Consider the following 16,147-nt stretch of genomic DNA (forward strand, 5'->3'; position numbering starts at 1 on the left):
AGAGGTGGATTTCATTCGAACCTTGCAACAATTCCTTGAGGCATCTGCTCTTGTGGTCCCCATTTTACAGATGGGGAAAAGCAGGTCTGAGAGATGATATGACTGGCCCTAATTCTCGTAGTGGCACAGCAGGCATTTGAAAGGCCTGCTTGCCTTTATAGCCCATGTTCTTAACCCCTGTGGACTCCTATCTCCTAACTATTAGGGGCAGGAAAGGGATGTCCCATACTCAAGGGCAGGGAGTTTAATTTTTTTTTTAATTTTTTTAACGTTTATTTAACTTTGAGACAGAGACAGAGCATGAACGGGGGAGGGTCAGAGAGAGGGAGACACAGAATCCGAAACAGGCTCCAGGCTCTCAGCTGTCAGCCCAGAGCCCGACGCGGGGCTCGAACTCACACACCGTGGGATCATGACCTGAGCCGAGGTCGGTCGCTTAACCGACCGAGCCACCCCGGCGCCCCAGTCTTGGTATTTCTGACAGAACTGTATACCGGGAGTTCATCTCCCACAATCTCCCAGGTGATCTGAATGCCACTTAATCCATGACGAATCCTGTCCCTTCAAGGGACCCAGCCATTGGCCAATTCCGTAGTTGCGTTGCTTCTGTGCAGCACTGGGTGTCAGGACCCTCAACCGAATGCTGTCAGCTACCCTGTCATGTAGGGTTGTCACCTTGGCGCCTAAGGGAAGTCTCCCGTGCGGAGGTCAAACTGGCGGTTGATGGTTCGGGTTCTGTTAATACGCTACCCTGTCTTCAGCCATGTTTCCCAGAAGAAGGACTAAGGGACTAGGCCCTTTGAGCTATTGTAGCTTTCCCTCCCGGCTTCATTGTGAGAGGAAATGCCTCTAGAAGCCTAACCTTTAATCCGCTCCCCCCCCCCCCCCCCCCCGCCATAAGAGTCTCTCTGTTGCTGGGACTAAGAGAAGAGGCCTCCGGGAAACAGGGCTCCCCTTTCTGAACTGGAGAGCTAACCGTGTAGCCCTTGGTCACGGATAGAGTAAAACCTTGCTTTGTGAGCATGATTCGTTCTGGTCAGGCGATCAGCCCAAGATCATGGAGCCGGTAAGCAGCAGTCTGTCTGACTCAGCCAACCGTAGTCAGAACAATCCCACTCCATTACCTCAGCGATGTCAGATCCCCCGGCCCAAAGTGCACTTCTGGGTACATATGGGAGCATAGGTCCAAACGTAACTCCAAAAACAGCTCGATGCAGACTACTAGTCCCGGTTCTAGGCAGAGTTCTGGAAACATAAGGTCTCTGTAGAAGAAAGAAAAAAACACAGCGGTCGGAATGCCTGCACATTGACAGTGGGACGCGACCCTAATATACTCGGAGCATTCTTGGGGTGTGTCCGGAGAAGTGAACGTGGCAATGCCAGGCCACACTGCGTGCTGGGCGCTAGGGAAGCACATCATGCATTTACACATTCTCCATTCTTTACAATAGCCCTGCGGGGTAGAATCAGCTCGAGAAGCAAGCCCAAAGTCCCCCCATGCTTGTTTTTTGGCAGGGCAGGACTAGGGAACGGAAGAGCAGCAGCCGAATTAGGCACTGAGGCTTGAGTTCACTATTACCTGCAGAGATCTGCCTCTCTGGAGCTCTGGAGAGGGGTAGATTTTATTTGCAGGCTCAGGATCCATCATGAAGATGCTGTCATGGGACAGGGCTTTGCTCCCCATGTTGCTCTTGGCCCTGAACGGGAAGAAAAGGGTCTTGTAAAAGCAGCCCAAGGGCCACAGGAAGTGAAGATACGTGTATATGCATAGAATGATACGTATACCGTAGACACGTCAGAAAGAGGGCACATGTGCTGCCATAGAAAGTGTTCCACGAGGGGCGCCTGGGTGGCTCAGTCGGTTAAGCGTCCGGCTTCGGCTCAGGTCACAATCTCGCGGTCCGTGAGTTCGAGCCCTGCGTCGGGCTCTGTGCTGACGGCTCGGAACCCGGAGCCTGCTTCAGATTCTGTGTCTCCCTCTGTCTCTGCCCCTCCCCAGTTCACACTCTGTCTCTCTCTCTCTCTCTCAAAAATAAATAAACGTTAAAAAAATTTTTTTTTAAAGAAAGTGTTCCACGAGACAGTAAGTGAAAAAATAAAGGATAGTATGGTCCCATTTAATACATTTGCCTATATTACGTACATACATAGTTCATGATCACAGAAAAAAGTCTGTGAGGATATCCACCAAATAATTAGTGGTAGTTCCCTCTGAGAAATGGCACTGAGGACAGGAGGGGGATTTTAATTTCCTACTTTATGTACTTCTCTATAATTGTGAGTTTTTAAATTACCGACACACATCTTTTTTATATAATAGTTTTGAGATGTGGTTTATGTACCATACAATTTACGCATTTAATGTGTACAATTCAACAGTGGCAGCCCTGTGGCATGGGGGAAAAGACCCTGAGTCTTGCTGTTATCTTTTAAAAAATGTTTATTTATTTATCTGGGGGGGGGGGAGAGAATCCCAAGCAGGCCCCACGCTGAGTGTGGAGCCCAACGACGCGGGGCTCGATCCTTGAGCCATGAGATCGTGACCTGGGCCAAAATCAAGAGTCAGATACTCAACCGACTGAGCCACCCAGGCGCCCCTGAGTCTTGATGTTATTAAGGTGACAGTTATAAAAGATCTTTCACACCCAAATTTCTCTCTAGTGTTTTTGTTTTGATTTAAAATATCAAATATCTGCCCAGATGCTGGAGACTCTCATTCACCAGATCTTTTCCTCGTTCACACGAGGGTTCTGTGATACATGCGTCCTATCCTCTAAGTCATCTTACGCACACGTCCCACCCCACTGCCACCCCCAGATGGCTAAACCCAGAAGGAAATACCTTCTGACTGGGAATTAAGCCAGGTTGATGACAATTAAGCACTAAGACAAATCATAGAAGTTAGCAATGGAAGGATGAAGGCATAAAAGGCTCCTTTTGGAATGTGGGAATTTATTAAAATTTCAACCAAAGACATCACAAGAAAACTACAGACTAGTATCGCTTATGAATATACAGATGTAAAACTCTTCAATAAAATACTAGTAATCCGAATCCAACAGCTGGGGGCACCTGGGTGGCTCGGTCAGGTAAGCATTCGACTTCAGCCCAGGTCATGATCTCACAGTTCGTGAGTTCGAGCCCCACATCGGGCTCTGTGCTGGCAGCTCGGAGCTCAGAGCCTGGAGCCTGCTTCGGATTCTGTGTTCCCCTCTCTCTCTGCCCCTCCCCTGCTTGCACTCTGTCTCTCTCTCTCTCTCTCTCTCAAAAATAAATAAACATTAAAAAAAACTGAATCCAACAACATAAAGAATGATACACTATTACCAAGTAGATATGATGATGAAAGGCTGAATACTTTCTCCCTCAGATCAGGAAGAAGACAAGGATGTCTGCTCTTGCCACTTCTTTTTTGTGGTTGTTGTTATTGTTAAAGTTTGTCTGTTTATTTATTTATTTAGCGGTAGAACTGATCTATCAGTTCTATCTATCTACAGTCAATATCCTGTCGATCGCTCAATAGTGGTATGATTTGTGAGCTCTGAAACACGTCCGTCCGCCCATAACCATCTCCCCCACGGATTTTTTTTTAAGCTTATTTATTTTGAAAGAGACAGAGCACACGAGTGGGGGTGGGGGGCCAGAGAGGGAGGGAGAGAGAGAGAGAATCTCAAGCAGGCTCTGTGCTGCCGGTGCAGAGCCTGAGGTGGGGGCTCGAACCCACGAACTGTGAGAACACGACCGAAGCCGCATTCAAGAGCCAGGCGCTTAACCAACTGAGCCACCCAGCGGCTCAGGCATACACCTGAGCGTGGAGAAAACCGCCGCCGCCCCCCCTGCCCCCGGGGCCTTGGCTGCCTTGGCGGTGGCCACAGCCCCCCTGAGCTTACCGAGGCTCAGTCTGATCTTCATGAACTGGCTTCAGAGCAGAGATGTTGATGTTGCTGCTGGACAGGCTTGGTTGTAGCTTCCTCCCTCCCCGGCCATCCTCGGGCTCTTTTTTCTTCTTCTTGCCAAAGAAGCTCTTGAAGACTTTAAACTTGGATTTCTTCTTTCCTGGAGGGTAGGAAGGCAAGCAAGGCAGGGTGTGACGGTGGAAGGGAGGGACAGGGGAGGAAACAGGGCCTTTGTGACAGGAACGAGGACTGGGGTGCCCGGTGCCCCGCAGATCTCGGCCTTCGTCCACCCCCCGGCACCATTCATTTGGCCTGTTCTCTTGTTCCCAGCTCAGGATTAACGAAGCGGCTGAGTCTCTGGGGAGCCCGGAAGCTCAGGCCCCAGCTTGCGGCCTTTGGGCCGGCCTCTAAGCTGGCACAACTCACCGGGCATCAGCCCGCCTCTCTATCTCCCCCACCAGCCCACACCTCTTCGCTGACCTAAGACGTTCATTCATATGCAGCAGTTATTAAGCCAATAATGATAATAATAAGAAGCACCGGGCATCCCCCTGACTTCGCCCTGGTGGCCGGAATCATGGCAATCCAGTTGAGGACCCCCGGAGTCCCTGGCGGGGGCTGCTTCTGCCCTAGCTTGTGTGTGAAAGGGTGCAGCCCCACGGGGTGAGCGCTGTCGGGAGCGGCACAGCCCTGGAGGCCGTCCTCAAGGAGGCGGGTTATGAGGTAGGGAGACGGCTGGGGATTGGGAAGAAAGGGCCACCAGGGAGAGAAGCTGCCTGTGCCAGAGGCATGACAGAGTCAGACACCAAAGGGTTTTGCAAGGGGTGCGTGTGTGCGTGCGTGCGTACAAGCGTGTGGGCGTGCGTGTGTTACGTGCACTGTGTGCGTTCGTCAATTACCGCCAGTGGGTTTGGATTATCGACAGGGCTCCCGCCGTCTGCACACGCAAATAACTGGAAGTTTGCTCGATCTACCATAACTACCAGGGCAGCAGCGCGGAATGGGAGCTGTCGATGCTCCTAAGGCTGTTTGGGCTTTTGTTAGTCTCCTAATAAGCACATGTGCCTTTATCGGGGCTCAGCAGGAGACGGGCAAGGACAGGGGAGTCCGAGCTGCAGCCTAAGGGAGAAATCAGCCCTTACTGCTTCCGCGTGCAATCGTTCACCAGCGTAGCTGTCTCATCCCAATTCCTAACAAGCTGGTGTCTGGAAGGCCTATTGCCAGCACGGCAATGCTGGGCTGGCAGGGAAGGGTCTGGGCAAGGGGGTGGGGGGTGGGGGGTGGTCGATGGGGCTGCCATTAGAAAGGCTTAGTGATGTAATGGAAAGTACCACCCAAGAGCCAGAACACTCTGGAATCCTCGGTTTGGCCCTGCTATCGGTTAGCTCTGTGACTTCGGATAAGTGACTCAACCTCTCTGGAACTCTACAGGGAAAAGAAGGGATCACACTAATCAGCATCTCCCAAAGTGTGTTCAGAGAGCTGTCGTACATTATGTCTATTGCACGAGAAAAGGATCTGTGGTCCGGTCGTTCTGGAAAACGCTGGATTAGACGAAGTTAAGAGCCCTGCTTTCCAACAAGACTTTTCTGGAACTTCAAGATGCCCACGTGTACGGTGAAGCTCTAAGATACTGGGCAACAGCGTTGTCTCCCAAGTGCAAAGAAGCAGAATGTGTGGCAAAACACACTGGCTGAACTAGGGTTCCTTCTAGCTCTGAAACTCTATGGCCTATTTGCATACCGATTACTCCCAAACCCGCCTATTAGAAAGGTTTCTAAACTTCAAGGCCTGCCTTAAGTCCAGTGTGCCACCAATCACGACAATGAACCCTTCTCTCTGCACACCTAAAGCTTGACTGTTGGCCCTCCAAGTTTTACATCTGAATGCTCTCTCATCTACTCATCCATCCATCCATCCATCCATCCAACAAATATTTAAGACCAAGCACTCACTATGCTTTGGGTATCAGTGAGAAAGGAATGAGATATAGTTCTGTGTCTTAGCCACTGTCCCCGACTTCAAGGCTGTAGGCTGGCCCTCGTCGGCATCTTCTTTAGCATCCACCACAGCACAAGGCACACAGCAGCACCCAAGGGACAACTGAGTCCTTTGAGGGGTGCAGAATACCAACACAGCTTGTCACTTCCCTTAAATTGAGATCACTGAGCAGAGTCATCCTTAAGCATCCTATAATTTAAACCCTGGCCCTTGCCGGGGTTGATATAAATTGTAAATAATGTACGTAAAGAGCTTAACACAGGATCTGGCATGTTGCAAGTGCTAATGAATGTGGCCTAGCGCTAGGGAATCAACAATTACTCGTTTCTTTTCTAAAAACTTTTTTTTTTAACGTAAGCTCTAAGCTCAGTGTGGGGCTCGAACTCATGACCCTGAGATCAAGAGTTGTATGCTCTACCGCCTGAGCCAACCAGGCGCCCCAATAATTACCTGTTTATTAAGGCCAGATTCAATTCTATCTGTAGAACTGATCTATCAATTCTATCTATCTACGGTTAATATCGTATCGATCACTCAATAGTGAACCGTACGATATGCATGATTAGAAGCAGAAGCCAGCATGGGGTGGGGCAAGAAGGCTATAGGACTGTTTTGCTTGCTCATCAATGCTTCAGTAATTTCCGTTTGTGATGGCTCAGGCAATTTCTCACCTAACAGGATGTGCCTAAATAGGGTCACGGTTGGGACCACCTTGGCAAATCTACCTACAGACGGAAAGGATAAACCATGAAGATACAGCAGGAAACGTAATTTTTCCAAGCTTGCGTCTGTAATTGTTTCCGGAAATAATGAAACTAATTTCTACGATACATTACTTAATAATCATTAAATAATAAGTTATTTTCAATGACGCGTGGCCTCATTGAACATTCAGTGCGAAGGTGCTGAGGAACATGCTGTACAGTGGAGGCTGGCTCAAAAATGACCGATATTTTGTCCTCTGGCCTCCTCTCTTGATCTCCCCGTCCCCGAATGATTTCTAAAATTGATTCAATGGTGAGATTTTTATGAAACATCCTCATTACTGCATTATACCAATTGTTATAACCAGTTCTTTGCCGGAAAAGGTTTACCAACTGGACCTTGGGGTGGGGGGGAGGGGCGGGGAATGCCCTTGTCTGTGGCATCTGCCCGTTGCTCTGGTATAAATACGCGCACCGCGGTCAAGGGCAAGCTACCACATGCCATTTGGGAACAGATGTGCACCATCTCCCGAACCAGAGTGAGCCAGCCCCAGTTGGCTAAATAATTGCTGCCCAGTAAGGACGGACTGGCCAGCGTCCCCTCACAAGTGGGAACGAGTATTTAGAAACACGGCGAGTTTTGCCCCTCTCGCTTCAAAATCCCAGAATAGAAGGCAGGAGATCATCGGCGGCCGGTGGCTCCACTTGGGACACAATCTAGAAACGCTTAATAATTGAATCAAAACACTTCTATAAACTCTTCAGGCTATACAACTGAACGCACCAAGCACAGTCGTTGTATGGGCGGACAAAACAATGCGCTCACACATTTTTATGCCCCTAAATTAGCCACGTGTCTAGTGACTTCAGAACCGTAACCGGGTGCTAAGAATTTAATTCTGCATGTATTTCAATCTCCCCCCAATTTTCCATTCCTGCCAGGCAACAACAACAACTTGTTTTCCCACGAGGGTCCAGAATACCTTAAGTAATGCATGTCTGTTTTCAACCATGGGCACTAGAAAGAAACTTATGTTTCCATTCGTCCCTGTGGGGTAGCTCTGAGTAGGGGGGGGGTGGGTAGAGCTTTGTTGGTGGAGCTGGGGGGAGGGGGGCAGGGCACCAAGACATGCCAACCACCTCACCGTGGCAGGTTGGTGGCTCACTGACCCAGGGCAGTGGACTTGGAAGCCAAGACTTGGTCTCGCAAGGGATGGTGGAAGCTGTTTTGGCTTAGGAAAGCTCCCCACCCTCAACCACATCAGATCCCATGTATGGAGATGAGCCCTGGGAAATTGATACAAACCTGGGAATTGTCCACATGCTACTTTGTTTTTTGGTTTTTTTTTGCAACCCTAATGAAATCTGACACAGTGGCCATATGTCCAAGGGCACGAGCTGGCCTTTTGAGCCCTGCACAGGCTCGTTTTCAAAAGCTGCTTAACTGCAAAGGGTAGGTGGACCTAGGCAGCAGGTAGAGGTCAAAACCCACATTTGTATCCAGCAATGTTTACGTAGGTCACCCCTACACTGGGCAACTCGTGCCCCCACAGGGTACAGCAGTGGTGGTCAGTGAGCTGCCGGCTGACAGCTGTCTGCACTTCTCCTGTAACAAAGTCATCGATTTCCCTGTCCAAGTCCAAGGACTATGTATTCCCAGTCAGCGGCTTTCAACATCCTCATCCAATGAGGGCCTGTCACGTCCAGAAAACAGCCCATGGAAAGCAGTTTTGCCCCCCAGAGAGGAAAACACCATTAACTCCAAGGAAGAAATCATTGCTTCCGGCTTGTAGATTTCTTTATCCACCACGCACACAGGCAGCCCATCTGGGTTGAACTTAATGGGCTGTAAAAATGCATCGCATAATGGTTGACTTTGCTCTCTTGCATCACTGGTTAGAAAGAAAACATTTCTAACTAGCCTTTCTTTCCGTCAACCCCCACACAGCCATGTCATTCTCTGGTTAGCAATGACCAGTTCTAAAAACATACCCAAATGTTTGGTCGTTTGAAAACAAAATCTTGGGAACAGAGAAAAGGCATTTCCTTACCTCCTCTCTTCATGAAGATGAACCGCGTTGCCACCTTCTTTTGTAGGCATCTAACTCATATCCAAAGAGGTCAGTTGGTTTGGTTGTTGGAGCTGCCTTGGTGGAGAGGCCTATCGTTCATTTATTTATTCATTCATCGATCGAATATTTGGGGTGTCTAATTACTCTCTCTGAGACCCGCTACTAAACATTAGTGACACAAAAACGAAGACCCAAGCTCTGTTCCCAAGGATCCATGCACCAAGTTCAGCATCCCCCGCCCCCCATCATCACTGAAATCATGCCCCTGGAAAGCCACAACAGAGTTCCAGTCTATTCTTCCAGACCAAGTCTTCCACATCATACAACTGCTAAAGAACACTCCACAAAACTTGAAAAACCACCCAGTGAACTGTTCCATTTAGTTCTGTCTTTAGATTCAATGTCTTATTTTATGTCTGATGGTTCCTTTTTTTGGGGGGTGGGGTGTCAGTGAAGTTCATCATTTAGTGACCTTTGCCTCCTTTACACGATACTCTACCCATGGCCACGCATCACTCGTAGGTGGCCCCACAGTTTATGGAATGGATTCACATCCGAGTGAGTTTTACAAAAAGCAGTTTTATAAATTGAGTCGTATTTAACAGAAGCTTGTGGTGGCATCTTTTATCGGTACTCCCCCCTTCACTCCTCAAATTACAAACTCATCTGTTGGTTAAATCTGGACTACTATCTATAGTACAACTTCAGTCAAATCTCTTGGATCATGGTAGGCTCCGATTTTTTTTTTCTGATTAAGCAGAAATACTTCTCCTGCCTTAGCAAGTAGAACCCGGTAACCATCCCCACAGAGGACTGCAGGGCCTCAGACAAGCCTTCTGATACCAGAGTTGGACACGAAAGAGAAGAGGTGAAAAGACTGCAAAGTAAATGTGGACTGAGTCTAATATTATTAGAAATTTGATATGAACTCGTTTGCCTGTGACTTCATTTTTTTCCCCCTAGGGATTCAACACAGTAAAGAAAGCTAGGTCTAGTTACCAACATTTTACTGGGCTACTTACCCTCATCACCGGCCTCTAGAACTTCCAGGCTTCCAGAAGCTTCCCTCAGGGATTCAGCCATAGTAGGATCACTACAGTAAAATATTGAGTGAAAAAGCAAAAGATCATCGTCTGCTATCCACTCATTTTACACACTCATTTTGTACTTGGATGTGTATCCATTCACACACACACACACACACACACACACACACACAGTTCCACCTGGAAATATGGGAGAAGCAACGAAGTGAAGAAATTCAGAAGCCCCTCAGAAATTCCAGGGGAAGACAGGAGAATTCCTTGGGCCAGGAGCACAAATTTTTTTAGAGAAATTCTCTTCCCATCACCACCCATTTCTCTGCATCTCTTTAAAGCAAAACGCTAAAGAGTTACCTCATCTATACTTACTAGGCTTATGTCTTCACTTCTTGTTCTCCTGGGTTCTCTCTATTCAGGCTTCCAACGCAACCTACTTCTAAACCACTCTACCAAAAACTGCTCTGGCTAAATGCAACCATCAGTTACTTGACTTCCCTGCACCACTGGACACTCCCCCTTTTTGTATAATGTTATCGCTTTGCCTTTCTGAACATCACACTCCCTGAATTTTCCTCCTACCTCATTGGCTGTCCTCAATCTCCTTTGCTGAATCTTTCTCCTCTCCCCAGATATGAAACATTGTTGCACCTAAAAGCTCTGTCCTTGGCCCTCTTTATTCTACAATAATTTCCTAGACCAGTGCCATTAAATAGAAACATTAACATGTGCCACAGTTGCAAGCCATGTATGGAATTTTTAAAAATATTTATTTTGGGGAGAGCTCGAGCGGGGAGGGGCAGAGAGAGGGGGACAGAGGGTTCGAAGCGGGCTCTGTGCTGACAGCAGACAGCCCGATGTGGGGCTCAAACGCATGAACCGTGAAATCATGACCTGAGCCGAAGTCGGATGCTCAACTGACTGAGCCACCCAGGTGCCCCCACTACGTTTGTAATTTTTAAATTTCCAGGAGCCACGCTGAAGTTTTAGCTCAATAGAACCAACACATTAAAATATTTTATTTAACTCAACAGAGACCAAATATTAGCAGCTCCGCGTGTAATCATTCTAAAACTAATGTCAATGGGATATTTTACATTCTTTTTTTTTCATGTGAAGTCTGAAATGTGGTTTGCATTTGACGTGCACAGCACATCTCAATTCGAGCTGGCCAATTTCAAGTGCTCACGGGTCCCCTGTGACTACTGGCTACCATCCCCTAAATGATCTCGTTCAGAGTTGAAATACCCTCTATACACACTGGACTCCAAAGTTTCTCCCTCTCGACTGGATGTCTTCCCTGAACTCCATATTCTTATAACCAACTGCCCGGCCAACATCTCCAACCAACAGCGCATGGAACTCTTGCTTTCACTCGTACTCACTCCTCTCCCACCCCAGTTTTCCCAAGCTCAGAAAATGCCACTAACCGAATGCTCAGACTGAAATCTAGGAGCTCCTGATTCCTCTCTTTCCGCCGTATGCCACAGCTAACCCGACAGGGAATCCTGTGAGTCCTTCCTTCTGCATATTTCTGTAATCCAACCATTTCTTGCCTCGGCTGAACCGCCATTAGCTTGTTGCTGCATTACTGCAATGACCCCACTGGTCCCCCTCCTTCCCTTTTTGCCTTCTTATTGTCCACACAGTGGCCACATCGGTCACGTCAGTCCCCTGCTCAACCTCCCCCCACCCCAGTGGCTTGCCATCGCGCTCAGAGCAAAATCCCAGCTCCTTATCCTGGGCCCTATGAGATGTGGCCCCAGCCCCACGCCCCCTGACTGTCAATTCTGCTACCCTCCTCCTCTGTCCTTCTGCTGCGGCCTCACTGGCCTGCTCACTAATCTCCAACACACTCCAACACACAATCAACAACACACTTTCAGTCTCAGGATCTTTGCACCTGCTGCGCCCTTTGCCTGGAGGGCTCTGTCCCCGGCTAGTTGCATGGTTGACTCCTTTGTAGCATTAAGGCTAGCTCAACCATCACTTCCCAGAGAAGACCTCCGTGACCCTGTTAGTTAGAGCCTCCTGTCTCTCTCCGTCACATGACCCTTTATTAACATCTTTATAGCACTCAGGGCCACCTGAAATTATATTCTGTATTACTTGTTTCTTGTCTGTCTTCTCTACTGGAACTTAAATTCCCTAAGAGAGCCTATGCGGGGCTGGAACTCACAAACCGTGAGATCATGACCAGAGCCGAAGTGGGGCGCTTAACTGACAGAGCCACCCAGGCACCCCTGCGGCCAGAAGTTTCTTACAAGTAGAGGCATCTGTAGGAGGCAGAGGAACATTAGTCCTGGGGGAGGAAGCTCCTCGTCTCCCAGCTCCAGAACCCTGGGTGTGGAGCCCCACTCAGCTGGGCTGGGCCCGGATCCTCACGGAGGAAGCTTCAGGAGCAGATATGCTGCCTCCTTCTATTTATAGCCTCCACCACCAGCAACCCTCTTTCCCTTTGCCCGCAGGCTGACTTTCTTAACCAGCGCTTGGCCTTCCGAACATCTCCTCCGAGAAGCATCCTTGTGTTTCTTTCACGTGTCCCATTAAGGCTAATATAAATCTGAAGCGAATGTGTTCCTTCGTTAGACCAGGGCTCGTCAAGAGTGACCTTTTGGGGGCGCCTGGGTGGCTCCGTCGGTTAAGCGTCCGACTTCAGCTCAGGCCATGATCTCTCTGTTCGTGAGTTCGAGCCCCGCGTCGGGCTCTGTGCTGACAGCTCAGAGCCCGGAGCCTGCTTCCGATTCTGTCTCCCTCTCTCTCTGCCCCTCCCCCCCAAAATAAAATATATATATATATATATATATATATATATATATATGAGAGTGGCCTCTGGTCTATACTTTTATTTATTTATGACTTTTAGCAAAAACTGTCACCTCACTGATATCTCAAAAAAAGTCACAATGTTTGCTCTCAGATAACACTCTGACCACAAGCCTCCCCTGCTTCCACGAGTTCATCAACTTCCTGCCTCCCTCCGCATGAAAGCCAAGTTCTTGATGCTCAAGGCCCTCCGTCATCTGGTGTCCCCTGCCCCCTTCCATTGTCCCAGAAGTCCACCCCCGCTCACACCCTCACGTCCAGAATCGCCAGCCATTCCCCAAACACGCCACGTCCTCCCACACTCTGGGCTCTCCACAGGCTGCTTGGCCTAGAATACCAATGCCCTAATCCCCAGCGCCTTGAAATCCTACGCGTTCCTCAAAGGTCGCCACCCACGCATGCCCCATGCTCTCGGTCCTTTGCACACGCCTCTGTCATAGTTGACATCACCTTGAAGACCGGGACCGCGTTTTGTTCATCTGGAGATCCCCGACACCTAGCGCGACACCAGGCGCATCGAAGGTGCCCGCTGCATGTTCTTCTGGATGGACCCGGGGGCAGGGAGTGGGGGGTGGCTGCGGTGACGAATGGGAAATCGGTGCCAAAGTGGCGCCCTTTTCAAACAGACGGGGACAAGACGATTCACACTTTCGGTAAAAGTCCCCTGTGCGCGAAACCCATGTCAAAGCTGGCCAGCTGAGTAAGGAAAGAGGAGATAATGTAAGTTTTTATCCAGAGCCACTTCCAAGGAACATAAAGCCATGTAATAATGGTCACTGGGAAGGAAAAAAAAAAAAAAAAAAGAGGTTAGAGTGGAAGAGAGCCAAAGCATAAGAGACTCTTAAAAACTGAGAACAAACTGAGGGCTGATGGGGGGTGGGGGATGGGTATCGAGGAGGGCACCTTTTGGGATGAGCACTGGGTGTTGTATGGAAACCAATTTGACAATAAACTTCATATATTGAAAAAAAAATAATGGTCACTGGGAAGCCTGGCCCCGCAGAGACATGGAGTTTCATTATGGGTCATCATTTAAATGCTTGCTCGCTCTCTCTCGGCCGACCCTAGATGCTGAGGCCTCGGAGCTGACTTTCGCTTCTCAGACTGTCTGATTTGAGGGCTGAACAAGGGCTCTAGGGGGTAAAAAAAAAAAAAAAAAAAAAAAAAGGAAAGACAAAAAGGGAATAAGGCCTGTCTTCCAAGGTTGTTGACATTTTTTAACCACAGCCCGGTTCAGGTTCAAAGATTCAGAAGATTTTGCCTGATAGCTTTGTCCCCCTTCCCAGAGTGGGGAATGCTAATAGAAAGCAGCTGGCCTTGGGGTGCCTGGGAGTTCGAGCCCCGTGTCGGGCTCTGGGCTGATGGCTCGGAGCCTGGAGCCTGTTTCCGATGTTGTGTCTCCCTCTCTCTCTGCCCCTCCCCCGTTCATGCTCTGTCTCTCTCTGTCCCAAAAATAAATAAAAAACGTTGAAAAAAAAAAAAAGATAAAAAAAAAGATAAAAAAAAAGAAAGCAGCTGGCCTCTTTTTTTTTTTTTTTAAATAATCTGGAAGGGCTGAAATGCTTTTTTTTTTTTTTTTTTTTTACATAGAGCCCGTGGTGGGCAGAATTCTAATACGGCCCCGAAGATTGCTGCTCCCCCCCTAGTGTGCATCCCCATAAATCGCCTCCCCTTGAGTGTGGGTGGGCCTAGCCTAATCAGGTAAGCTCTTCTGAAAAGCGTGTCCAAAGGTCAGACAGAGAAGTCAGAGAGATTCGAAGCCATGGCAGACACTCTCCTTTTGGCCTGGAAGGAACAAACACCTATGTCATGCTGAGGACCCCGTGGCAGGGAATGGCAGGTGGCCTCCAGTAACTGAGGCCAACCCTTGGCTGACAGCCAGTCAGAAAGTGGGGACCTCAGCCCTACGGGCTCCAAAACCCGAATTCTCCCAACAACCAGTCAGTCTGGAAGAAACCCTTGAACCTCAGAGGCGCCCCCAGCCATGGCTGATACACCGATTGCAGCCTGACGACCCCCTGAGCAGAGGACGCAGCTACACCGTGCCTGGGCTCTCGACTCTCGCAGACTGAGAGGTAATATATTTGCATTGCGTAAGACACGAACATGCTTGTCATTTGTTACACGGCAAGAGAAAACAAATACAAGTCCCACAGGCCTCAAGCTCTGGTTGGGGAAGAAGGCAGACGCGGGGTAAGGACTTAAGATGAAACACAGAACTCAGTAAGCAGTCCTTGAGGGGATCCTCTGCTCTCGTCCCCCAGCCCGCTTAGCTTCCTCATGCTCCTAGGAGCAGATGTGAACGCCCTCACGGTACCCTGGGTAGAGGAAAACAATATATATTTTTTAACGTTTATTTATTTATTTTGAGAGAGGGACAGCGTGAGCAGGGGAGGGGCAGAGAGAAAAAGGGAGACAGAGAATCCCAAGCAGGCTCTGCGCTGTCAGCACGGAGCCCGATGCGGGGCTTGAACTCATGTACTGTGAGATCACCACCTGAGCGGAAACCAAGATTCGAATGCTTGACCGACTGGGCCACCCAGGCGCCCCGAGGGAAACAATCTTGATGGTCATTTATCCTGGCTCGGAGAGTCCTTGGGTGGATATGTGCCCAACGCGGAAACTGCCGCGTGGCCTTTGGTGGCACGTGATGTCATAGGACACCTTCAGGGACTTCCGCAAGCCCACGGGTGTCAGCAGGAAGACGTACGAGGGATACAGGGTCACCTCTCTACGCTCCACACTCACGCCTATGGGCATTTGACCACCGGAACCATGAAGGAGACGCCTAATCACGCCCTAGGGGACTCCCACCTCGGACACCTGCTCTAGAGAAATTGTCACCAGGGACTTTCTCCCGCTCTAGGAGGCCAGAGACAAATGAAAGCCCGCCGCTCTCTGCTTCCCCGCCACAGGGAAGCCCATTTCAGGAATACCTCTTCTCTCCCTGATCGTCAGCCAAGGAGCATGTCTCTGTCCCGGAGACTGGAGGCAGCCTCAAAAGAATAGGTGTCCTGGCGGGAAGACTGCTGGAAATTTCTGTGGCGATCCGTCCCGCCACTAGAAGAGAGCCTCGTCTCTTCCTCCTCCCCGTCTTCTTCCTTCTTTTTCCTTCTTGGTGTCTTCTCCTCTTCCAGTGCTTCCATTTTAAGGGGGCGCCTGGGCGGCCCAGTCGCTTGAGCGTCCGACTTTGATTCAAGTCATGATGTCAGGGTTTGTGGGTCTGAGCCCCGTGTGGGGATCTCTGCTGCTCAGCAGAGAGCCCGCTTTGGATTCTGTCTCTCTCTCTCTCTCTCTCTCTCTCTCTCTGCACCCCTCCACTGCTCACACTCTCTCTCAAAAATAAATAACCATTTTTTAAGAATAAACAAAAAGGGGGCGCCTGGGTGGCTCAGTCGGTTGGGTGTCCGACTTCGGCTCAGGTCATGATCTCGCGGTCCGTGAGTTTGAGCCCCGCGTCGGGCTCTGGGCTGACGGCTCGGAGCCTGGAGCCTGTTTCAGATTCTGTGTCTCCCTCTCTCTCTGCCCCTCCCCTGTTCATGCTCTGTCTCTCTCTGTCTCAAAAATAAATAAATGTTAAAAAAAATTAAAAAAAAAAAGATACTTAG

General features: G+C 49.3%; 1 protein-coding gene across 1 annotated transcript in view; it reads right to left on the reverse strand.

Annotated features, from left to right (window-relative positions):
- The window catches only part of KIAA1210 (KIAA1210 ortholog), a 41,575-nt gene extending 26,276 nt beyond the window's left edge, over positions 1 to 15,299 (reverse strand). Inside the window, exons 1-5 of the mRNA XM_040467977.1 lie at positions 15,187 to 15,299; positions 9,696 to 9,766; positions 3,891 to 4,056; positions 1,580 to 1,697; positions 1,125 to 1,262 (exon numbers count right to left, since the gene is read on the reverse strand). Of these exons, the coding sequence (XP_040323911.1) occupies positions 1,125 to 1,262; positions 1,580 to 1,697; positions 3,891 to 4,056; positions 9,696 to 9,766; positions 15,187 to 15,299 (606 nt within the window). The remainder of the gene's footprint in view (positions 1 to 1,124; positions 1,263 to 1,579; positions 1,698 to 3,890; positions 4,057 to 9,695; positions 9,767 to 15,186) is intronic.
- Positions 15,300 to 16,147: the final 848 nt, after the last annotated feature.

The sequence above is a fragment of the Herpailurus yagouaroundi genome, unplaced genomic scaffold, assembly GCF_014898765.1.
Source record: "Herpailurus yagouaroundi ecotype Mexico unplaced genomic scaffold, PumYag 67641, whole genome shotgun sequence".
NCBI classification, from domain to species: Eukaryota; Metazoa; Chordata; class Mammalia; order Carnivora; family Felidae; genus Herpailurus; species Herpailurus yagouaroundi.